Below are 10,499 nucleotides of genomic sequence, written 5' to 3'. Positions count from 1 at the left end.
AATTTTACATTTAATACTAAATAGATAACATAAGATTGAAAAATAAACAACAATAAATAACATAATATTGGATCTTCATCAAAAACTTAAATATTAATCCAGATATGATAAACATCAATTATATCAAAACCACACAAAAGAATCCATGCAAAACCAAAATTAGAACAAAACCAAAAGAAAGAATCTGAAACAAGAATTCTCAACAACTAAGAAATTACATGCAGAACTATGAGAATGATAGGCAATGGCTTATCAAATTCAGAGGTTGAATTATGCACAAGATTGGTGTCTATAATGTAATAGAATTGAAAATTTTGATTGTGGTTTGGATCCTCTAGCAAGCAGGTTCATCAAAGGATGTATCAAATTAAAAACATATTCAGCAACCAAGAAATTATCACATTCACACACAAAATAAATTACTATTATTTGCTACTTCAAACACAAAGGATGTCAATAAACAAAACATGTATTATTTACCAAATTAACTTACTTTTCATTGGAAGTTGTGTTTGCTTCTTGCTTTTTTTCTCTCTTTATTTTTGTAGAATCTTCTTGCCTTAGGTCTTTTTTGTCCTTGTTAGGACTGCCTACCACTTTCCTCTTCCCACTTTACTGTTTTTTCACTTTGACAGCCTCTTTCACAACTTTTTTCTTTGGTCGGACTCGGACTGGCTGTTTAGGCAAAGATTGCTCCTCCCTTGACTTAACCAGCCCCCATAATACGTGCATAATTAGTTTATAGATAGAAAATAACATTTTAGAGAGTGGACAATGTAAGTACCGATAAACTTTTTCTTTTTAATGCTAATTAGTCAGAAATTCTATCATTTGTCCAATGGAGAAGCCAAGGCGATTGTGGTTCTTTCTCAAAATCAAAGAGTCCATATTTTTGCTTACGAAAGTATAAAATCTAAATTCAATTAATTAAATTTATATTATAATCCAACATGCTTTAGATAATAATCAAACACAAAATTAGTTTAAATAAAAAAATACCTGAAGCACATACATGCATATATTCAAACTTTGACATCACTCCTTGTTTGAAGTTGTTAGCTCCATCAATAAGGTCATCAACAATGCATCTAATCCAATTGTACTTCGCTGGATTATCAGCATCAATTATAAATGAAAAATTTTATCCCGAGTCATTGTTGTATTTATTGGCAACAAAAATGTTACCAACGCATACAACAAGAATGCTCTCTTAAATCTGGGACCTTCTCTCGAATTTTTTAACATGATTTCTCTCAAAGAGGTTGGAGTTTTTTTCTAAATTCTAAAAGTATGGGCTCATGCTCTTCAATTACCTTCTTGAATGGGTCACCTATTTTAAAAAAAAATAATGAGAGAAATATGATTATAATTAAATATGTTGCAATAAGATGTTTTAAAATCTGAGTATTATCAAACTCATTCAACATGATAATCAAACTCAGCATAGCACGATATTTTTAAGATTAATAACTTCAATATGTAAAAAGTTCAACAACCAAGTCATCAGTAATGTAAGATTCAGATTTAATATATAGTTATACTCCTATACCAATCAAATGATACTAAAAATCAAATTTTTACAGTCAATTCTAACTAATAAAACTAAATAATTTTAAAGAAATTTTAATTATTACCGTATAAACACAATTCCAAGACAGCTACAACTGATTCTCAAGTAACATCTACTTTTTCTATTGAAGTGAAAAGATGAAACTTGGAGGGATTATAGGCATTTACAAGGGCCAAAATCAAATCATGGTTTAAATTTTTCTTGGGAATACCCAATAGAGGGATCCAAAACCCAATGCTCGGACCTTATTGTGTTGCGCATCATTCAAATAGTCGGAAGAAAATGTCACTAACAAGTTTGGTGCATATCTCGTGTCAACATAACACTCCATTAATAAAAATGAACTTTGTCAACATAGGAAACAAGATAATCAAAATATAGATACCAAATAAAAAACAAAAAACTAAAGACAAAATACTTTTATCCACGCCATCTTCTTCGAAGTTTCTTTGAATATATTTTTTCCTTTCTTTTCTTTAGTGTCCTAGTTTTCTGGTTCTCTTTCTATTCGTTTTGGTGCAATCTTCTTTTGCATTTTTCAAAACTAACAAATTAAACAACCAAAATCCAATCAAATTCAAAAAATAAAAAAAAAAGTTAAAATTCATGCAATAATCAAATATTAAGTATGCTATAATCAAACATGCTTTAATATCTATCATGTTTTAAAACCTAAGCATAATCAAACAGACTCCAAATCAAATAACGAAAATTCAGTTATAATCAAACATGCCAAAGGTAACATCAACTATGCTATAATCAAACTTATTTAATATAATAATCAAACAGACTCCAATTCATGTCATAAAAATCTAGTTATAATCAATTAAAAATAAAATTAAAAAAATGAGACTCCAACTCATATTACGAATAGACTCCAACTCATTTTTTTCTCTTATGAAAATTAAAAATAAAAAAAATGTTCTTTCTTTTCTTTCTCCTATTTAAGAGTGATCCATAGTTCAAAGATGGTTAATGTATAAGGCTCTCCTGGTAAGGCCTGGTTTGAGTTAATCCTATAACCTTAGAAATTTTATTAATCCCACAAAAGAATGAACTATACAGATGGATAGCGTTTATAGGTAGATATACATATACGATATTACTAATTCACCAATTATCATTACCTATTACAATAACTACAATATAAGGGCAATTTACGTAAATAAATTGTTACACCTTCAAAATTACGCAAATACATTGTTTCCAAAATGAAGACGCAAATACATTGTTTCACGTATCTATATAAACCGCTACTGGCAGTAGCGGTTTATGAATATACAGAATCCGTTGCTGCCAGCCGCGAATTACGAGCAAACATGGCAAAACATAAACCGCTAGAGCCTGTCACGGTTTCTGTTTGATTTGGCTTGGTCATAAACCGCTGCTGTCAGTAGCAGTTTATGTGCGTTGGTGTGCGTGTGTAAACTGCTAGAGCCTATAGCGGTTTACATTGATGGTGGCTGCCTATATAAACTATGGAAGGAAGCCGCGGATTACTCATTTGGAGTGATATATAGGTTAGTTAGAGAGAGGAAATTGTAGAGAGAGGTCAGAGCAAGTTGAGAGCGGGTCCGGGATATCTGAGTGCCGACCTCCGGCGGGATATCATGGCAAACGGAAGGAGCTTGTACCGACTGAACGGTGTTGCGCATATTGCTGGTTCCAATGGTGACGAGGTAAGTTAATTTTTTTTATTAGCGTTAGCATTTGTTAATTAGAAAAATGGTATGTAAGGCAGATGAATTAGAATTTATAGATTAATCCCTCTAGTTTGAAATTAGGCTTCACATGTTAGGATGTTAGTTTAGTCGGTTTGGGCTGGGTTTTTTTTTCGTTAATTTATAAAAATGATTAGTTAACTGAATTTAGTTCCCGTCGATGAATGTTTTTATACATGTCCTTTTTTTATTTTTTACAACTATTTTGTTGAACATATTTTTGTTTTAAGTTGCCAAAGTTTGATAGTTGTGCTGGTTGTTTATTTTATTTCGGTTGATATATTTGTATGATATGAAGTTTTATATTCGGTATTATAATATTTTTATAATTGTGGCTGTTAAATATTCGATTTAGAGTTCTATTATTTTTACTATTGTAATAAGTTTTTATGATATGAATCTTTAATTTGATTTGACGACTGAGTTATAGGTTCATAGATTAATTGGTTTATTGGTTCCTTGTTTGTTGACGGTTTAAGATATTTGTTATTGTTAGATAGGGGGATTTGTTGTGGATAGCAGAATTTAATTATTTGCTGTATATCTTTCATGTTCTGTGCAGCCATCTAGGTGTATATATAGTGTGAGAAGGCAACAAAATATGCCCATGCATGAAAAGATCATCCCGTATTTAGAGAGGGCTGGATTGTACCATTTGGCCAGGCTAAATAGCCACTGGTTCTGGTTGGATGAGCCCTTGGTTAGTGCGTTCGTTGAGAGGTGGCATCCTGAGACGCACACATTTCACATGCCTTTCGGAGAGTGCACAGTGACATTGCAAGACGTGGTGTTTCAGCTAGGGTTGCCTGTCGATGGGGAGGCTGTGAGTGGTTGCCTTGGTGAGTTTGAGAAATTCATGGAGGGTGGCCGACCAGCTTGGGAGTGGTTTCAAGACCTATTCGCTGAGCTGCCACCACCGAATAAGGTCAAGCAGATGACAGTCCACTTTACATGGTTCCACGAGAGGATAGGGTGTTACCAGCAGATGCGACCAAGGAGACTGTCCGCATTTACGCACGTGCGTACACCATGATGTTGTTATCCACTCAGTTATTTGGGGACAAGAGTGCGAACTGGGTACGTATACGGTGGTTGCCATTTGTGGCGAACCTTGATGACATGGGGAGGTATCGCTGGGGGTCGGCCGCTTTGGCGTGGTTGTACCGATGCATGTGTCGGATAGCGAACAGAAATGTGACCAACCTTGCAGGTCCCCTCCAGTTGCTACAGAGTTGGATATTCTGGTGGTTTCCGTCGCTGAGGCCGTCTGGGTTTGAGGTTTTATCCTTTCCGCTAGCATCCAGGTATTGGTTATGTTTTCGAAAGTTTGAAAATGTTATGGCCGGATTTTTTAAGTTTGTGTCTCATATGTTTTCTATTTAGGTGGTCTGCTTACTTACCTACGAACGATGGCAAGGAACAAAGGGTCATCAATTATCGCCTTGCGTTGGATCGGTTGACCGCTCGCGATGTAAGTATTATAAGTGTTAGGCTTTTTGTTTGTGGTATGCTTTCGAGTCGTGACTAAATATATAATTGTTGTGGTAATGTCTGATGGGTTTTAAATTTTCAGATTGTATGGGAGCCCTACTCCGCGCTTGATATACTTGCTGTGGTCCATCCGGAGATACTTACAGAGGAGCATTGTCGCATATGGCGAGCGGTCACTACTTTGATATACTTTGTGGTCATCGAGTGGGATCAGGTTGATAGGATTGTCCCACAGCTTGGTAGAGTGCAGCATATCCCCGAGGATGCTTTGAACATAGACTGGCTGCATGCTAAGGACGGGAGGGGAGGAGATAAGTGGTTCCCCCATTACTATCAGGCCTGGCATTTACACTGGGGGAACAGACTTGATGCCGTCATTGCCATCGAGCGAGTGGCAGATCCTGGTCCCTCCTTTGATTACTTAGATTGGTGGTACCTTGAGGCACATAGGTTCCTTAGCCCAGGGGTAGCATTCGCAGATCCTAGGGGCACCGAGATACCGTCAAAGGCCTTTCAGAGAAGTCGTCTCAGGTCCCACGCAGATCACGACTACATGATATGCCGGACAACCGGCGTGTTGAGAGACGCCGTCGTGTTGGTACCCAGGCCACCGGTCGAGAGTGGCGATGGTTAGATGACATGATGCAGGAGGATGATGCAGGAGAGGATGCTAGAGATGGGGGCGATCACCGTGTTCGTCGGGCCAGTGCGAGACGTAGGAGCACTGTGGGTGCCACCCAGTTTCATGGTGGAGTTAGTGGGAACACATCGACTGAGGCTGGAGGCGGGACATTCACCACTAGATCCTACTCTCCGCTGCCTGAGCCCAGTTCACAGATGTATGCTGATCCCGCTACGGCGACGATGACTGTGGATTTAAATGATCAGATGGGTAGCTCACAGTTTTATGTAGAGTTCGCTGTGATGATTAGGGATGATGCTGGCCTGTCCCATGTGCAATTTGATGCCCCGCCTTACCACCCGCAGATGCCGGATATGCAGTTTGATACCGCAGCTTACCACCCACATATGACAAAGATGCAAGACCAGGCACCTAACTACTAAGGACAGTATGTGGCGGATCTTAACGAGCCTGCAGGTAGCCGATGGATACTTGGTTCACCATGGGAGGGACTCGCCAGTCTGCGTTTGGGGTAGACCCTCCGGTTGATGACGCCGCACAGGAGGCAGCCCGACCGATTAGAGTCAGGCGTCCCGCTTGCTATGGGATGGGATCCCATCTGCTTGGTTCTTTTGATGCTGCCGCCCAGGATGATCGCGATGATTAGTCTGGTGTGTTGTATTTTTATTTTGGGTATGTGATTTAGCTACTTATTAGTGACTTTATGTTTAATTGTTATGGATGACTGTTATTTGGGATCTTCATCGACTACTATATGGCTATTTATATACATATATTCATGACTATATGATCATTTGTATAAAGGAATGTCGATTTTTCCTTCATATCGTCGAATTGATTTAGTTCCGAGTACGTTAATACAAAGTAGCAAAGTGATAAACAACTACTTAAATTAAGGGTAATTAATAAATTGATCACAATTAAAGGTCACTTGTAACACAAAGTAACACATTCATAAGAACAACCAACAAACTGATAACTGGTAAACTGACACATAACCTAATACAAAGGACCTAAACCATGATAAACCTAGATGCCGCTGGTAGAACCTCGCTGAGGGCAACTCCTTCGGGTGTGACCGGGCTGCCTACACAGGCCACACCGCTTCGATCGACTGGTGTCAGCTTCGTCCATGTTGTTGTGGATGCGGGTGGACCGCGGTCGTCCTTCTGTTGCCCGTCTCATGTTCGGGTCGGGAATGAAAGTCGGACCGTCATACGGGGGCCAAAGCCCCTCTAGAATACAAGGTGCAAAGGACATCTGATAGACCTTAAATACCTCAGACATGCTGTAGACTTCATCGACGTAAGTGGCCCAATCTAGTCGTGACTGCGCACAGCATGCGATGGCATGGCAACAAGGGTAGTGCAGCACCTGGAAGTATCCACAATCGCAGGTGCGATCTCTTAGGGAAACCCAGTAGCTACCCAACGAGAATTTGCCTGTGGGGGTAGTCTCTGCCATTGTATAGTCAAGCTGATGCCTATCGAACACGGTCATGGTGAAGCACCTCGAATCCTTCAAGTTCCGCTCAATGGCCTTAACAAGTGCCTGCGAATACCGGTGCCCAGATCCTAACTGTGCCTTTACCGTCTGCCCTCGGACAACAAACAACTCAGCCAGTCGGAGATAGGTTGACTTCACCAAGGACGTCACAGGTAGATTTCCTGTGCCCTTCAAAACAGAGTTCACACACTCAGAAATGTTGGTCGTCATGTGATCATATCGTCTCCCCCCATCTTTGTGCTGTGTCCACCTCTCATACTCCATCCTGTTTGTCCAATCACATATGGCCGGGTTCTCTCTCCTTATTATGTCAAACTAATAGTCAAATTTTGCTTCCGTCTTCACATAAGCGGCATTTACCAGCCACCTCCTCGCATCCTGCCCCTTGAAAGTAAGGGCAAAATTTGCAGCAACATGCCGAATACAGAATGCCCAATAAGCATGTGGAGGTCGCCAACCACTATCTGCAGACTCCAGTGCAGCCTTGATGTCATTGTGTCTATCAGAAATCACGAGAATACCTTGCTGTGGAGTAACATATCTTCTAAGGTTGGATAGAAAGTATGACCAAGACTCTGCATTTTCCCCCTCCACGAGTGCAAATGCAACAGGAAATATATTCGAGTTTCCATCCTGAGCAATCGCCAGCAACAACGTCCCTCCATACTTGCCATAAAGGTGTGTTCCGTCGATACTGACGAGCGGCTTACAGTGTCGGAATGCCTCAATATATGGAGGGAATGTCTAGAACATGCGATGAAAGTAGACTCTATCTTCATCAACTTGATCACCCACTTTAATTGGGGAGGTCTTCAGCAGAGCAACGGAACCGTCCATGGTAGATGTGACCCCAAGGATTCAGCGGGGCAGATCCCCATATGACTCCTCCCAGTCGCCATAGATCTGTGCTACTGCCTTCTACTTCGCCAACCACACCTTCTAATAACTAGGCCTGAAACCATATGTCGCCTGTGTTACCTCTTGCAACACCTTAATTGACACCGACGCATCAGCTCTAACCAATGGAAAGATCCTCGCACATATGACATGATAATCAAGTTGCTTGTGGTCGCTCGATATCGATGTGGCCATACAACTGTGTGGTCCGTTATACCTCCTAACTTCCCACGTGCTCTTCCTTTTTCGCATGACTATACGAATCAACCACGTGCACCCGTTACCAAACTCTTTGCATCTCCCTTGGTATTTCAGATTGTCTGACTCCATAACTCTGTACTCAACTCCATGTCGAATGCTGTAATCTTTTACACTCAGCACAGCTTCCTCCTTACTCTGGAACGATTGGCCAATTTGGAATTCTGTCAAAGGATTCGCATCATGCATACCCTGCCCCCCCGAAGGTTGCCTCTATATTCTGCTGTTGGCCGATGGCTTCCAAGTTCAAGGACGACAGGTGCAGAGGGTACTCTTGTGTTCCAGAATCGGAACCTCCATGGGCTGTAGGTGTACCTCTTGGAATATCATCATCACTGTCTCCACCAATATCGACCGGCTCCTCATCGGAATCATCATCACGCAACGCATTCTCAATTCGATCCGGTCCAGCCTCAAACTCAAAATCAGGCACAACAGGAGGCACACTAGCATGAACAGCGCCAGCACGTTGGGGCTCAGGAATCAGAACTGCCGCTGCTACCACAAGCATCGATGTCGAGGCACCACCGACCGTGGTCGACTGAGGATTCGGTGCCGATGCCCCAGAGTTGTCGACACCATCTTCCATCTTCGCAAGCAGCTCAGGTATTCTCACCTCGGGAAAACTACGTCGGCAGTGAAACAAGACCTGCAGGTTTTCATCCGACCTTATCACAAAGGTCTCATATCTCACACCAGCTGACACAACGGCAATGGAAATCTTGTAAAACAACTTTTTTACCCACGTCATCCCACACGCACCGAGCTTCCGTAATATGCTGAGCTTAATCTCTGCCAACGTACTCGAAGATCGGATAAAAATACTAAGCGGTTCTCTATCTGTGAATTTCACACCATGACTTTTGATCTTTTGAATTTTTCCAGAGCAATAGACCAGAGCCACAAAACTTTTCTCACCGTCCATTTGTGAGAAATAACACTCTTCCTCCACCTTTGGCCCATCCACGGTTTATATAGGCAGCAATGCTCACACATACTGAACGTAAACCGCTACTGGCAATAGCGGTTTATGACCAAGCCAAATCAAACAGAAACCGCAACAGGCTCTAGCGGTTTCTGTTCTGCCACGTTTGCTCGTAATCCGCGGCTGGCAGCAGCGGATTCTGTATATTCGTAAACCGCTACTGGTAGAGCGGTTTATATAGATACGTAAAACAATGTATTTGCGTCTTCATTTTGGAAACAATGTATTTACGTAATTTTAAAAGTGTATCAATTTATTTACGTAAATTGCCCACAATATAACATCTTATTTATGGGCAATCCATCACCAAATGCACACTCTTAAGTGCTATATTGTATATCTATCTAAATTTAGAATATTTAGCTACATTGACAGCATATATTTCAGTTTCATTATAAAATCAAATGCCAAAATCCCTTAAAATATAAGTCCTAAGATAACACAATGTAAGTATATGCAACAAAATTAATGATTTAATGACAATGCTATGTATTTAACTCCACAATTATGAATATCTCGATTTAGATGTAAATTAAAGTTAGATAGTAAATACATATCTATTGAAAATACCTGTGTAAACACCAATCTATAGAATCATATTTAGGCAAAAACTCAAAAGAATAATCACCAAAGAACTCATTTATGTATATGATTCAACCTTAAGGATCAGAACTATTTCTATCAAAATATACCTCCTATATTATCAGACTCCTAATAAATCAAACTACTCAATAAAATTAAACAAAACAAACTAAGTATCTACTTTGCACATAACACACACCAAAAAAAGAAACAAATCTGAATAGCTAACATCTATAGGTGATCATTAAATTGATCAAAACAATTATACTATCAATCGATTATTAAAATTAGCATATTTACACTTCACTTCGAAACCCTTAACTTAAAAATCCAAGTAAAAAGGTATATCAGCTAGAAACAAATCTTTAGTTTTACTTCAACATCTGTGTCTGAAAAAGTAAACTCCGAATGCATTGAAAATTTTAGAGAATTAAAATACACAGAGCTTGATAAGTTGAAATTTTTCGAGTAGAATTCAAAAACAAAACAAAATCAAGATAATGCAAAAAATAAATTCCACATGTATTGAAAATTTCAGAGGATTAGAACACACAGAGCTATCAATTAAGTTGAAATTTCTCGAGTAGAATTTAAAAACCGAAAAAATCAAGATAATACAGAAAATAAACTCCACATGCATTGAAAATTTTAGAGAACTAGAACACATAGAGCTATCAGCTAAGTTGAAATTTCTCGAGTAGAATTCAAAAACCTAAAAAAATCAATATATCACTACAAACATTAAACATTAATCATCCGTTCCTGCTCATCATCGTGTAATCAAGGTGAAGAAGTTTAAAATGAAGAATTGAAAGCACAAGGAGTAGAAGCTTACCTTGCAGAGTC

The 10,499-nt window shown here is 39.5% G+C and overlaps 3 protein-coding genes across 3 annotated transcripts; 1 reads left to right on the top strand and 2 right to left on the bottom strand.

Annotated features, from left to right (window-relative positions):
- Positions 1–4,320: 4,320 nt before the first annotated feature.
- LOC148569245 (serine/threonine-protein phosphatase 7 long form homolog) lies at positions 4,321–5,416 on the top strand. The gene is made up of 3 exons (XM_088484961.1): positions 4,321–4,595; positions 4,675–4,762; positions 4,865–5,416. Exons 1-3 carry the CDS (start codon positions 4,321–4,323, stop codon positions 5,414–5,416), a joined length of 915 nt encoding a protein of 304 aa, XP_088341087.1.
- Positions 5,417–6,454: 1,038 nt separating this feature from the next.
- On the bottom strand, positions 6,455–7,195 carry LOC148569244 (uncharacterized). The gene has a single exon (XM_088484960.1). It carries the CDS (start codon positions 7,193–7,195, stop codon positions 6,455–6,457), a length of 741 nt encoding a protein of 246 aa, XP_088341086.1.
- Positions 7,196–7,246: 51 nt separating this feature from the next.
- Positions 7,247–9,011, bottom strand: LOC148569243 (uncharacterized). Its single transcript, XM_088484959.1, has 3 exons — positions 8,298–9,011; positions 7,910–8,224; positions 7,247–7,675 (listed from the first exon to the last, which is right to left on the bottom strand). Exons 1-3 carry the CDS (start codon positions 9,009–9,011, stop codon positions 7,247–7,249), a joined length of 1,458 nt encoding a protein of 485 aa, XP_088341085.1.
- Between the last annotated feature and the right edge of the window lie 1,488 nt (positions 9,012–10,499).

Source organism: Arachis ipaensis, chromosome B4 (genome assembly GCF_059453495.1).
Source record: "Arachis ipaensis isolate K30076 ecotype BB chromosome B4, ASM5945349v1, whole genome shotgun sequence".
Lineage (NCBI taxonomy): Eukaryota > Viridiplantae > Streptophyta > Magnoliopsida > Fabales > Fabaceae > Arachis > Arachis ipaensis.
The sequence above is the reverse complement of the archived record's forward strand: the minus strand, read 5'-3'. Positions and strand labels throughout refer to the sequence as shown.

Bases quoted from the DNA above. Each gene is read 5' to 3' on its own strand.
- LOC148569245 (XM_088484961.1), top strand. From the start codon at position 4,321: ATGATGTTGTTATCCACTCAGTTATTTGGGGACAAGAGTGCGAACTGG. The intron at 4,596-4,674 runs GTATTGGTTATG...TTTTCTATTTAG, and splicing joins TCCTTTCCGCTAGCATCCAG to GTGGTCTGCTTACTTACCTA. The intron at 4,763-4,864 runs GTAAGTATTATA...TTAAATTTTCAG, and splicing joins ATCGGTTGACCGCTCGCGAT to ATTGTATGGGAGCCCTACTC.
- LOC148569244 (XM_088484960.1), bottom strand. From the start codon at position 7,195: ATGGAGTATGAGAGGTGGACACAGCACAAAGATGGGGGGAGACGATAT.
- LOC148569243 (XM_088484959.1), bottom strand. From the start codon at position 9,011: ATGGACGGTGAGAAAAGTTTTGTGGCTCTGGTCTATTGCTCTGGAAAA. The intron at 8,225-8,297 runs GCAACCTTCGGG...CAATCGTTCCAG, and splicing joins GCCAACAGCAGAATATAGAG to AGTAAGGAGGAAGCTGTGCT. The intron at 7,676-7,909 runs GTAACACAGGCG...CGCATGTTCTAG, and splicing joins CAATTAAGGTGTTGCAAGAG to ACATTCCCTCCATATATTGA.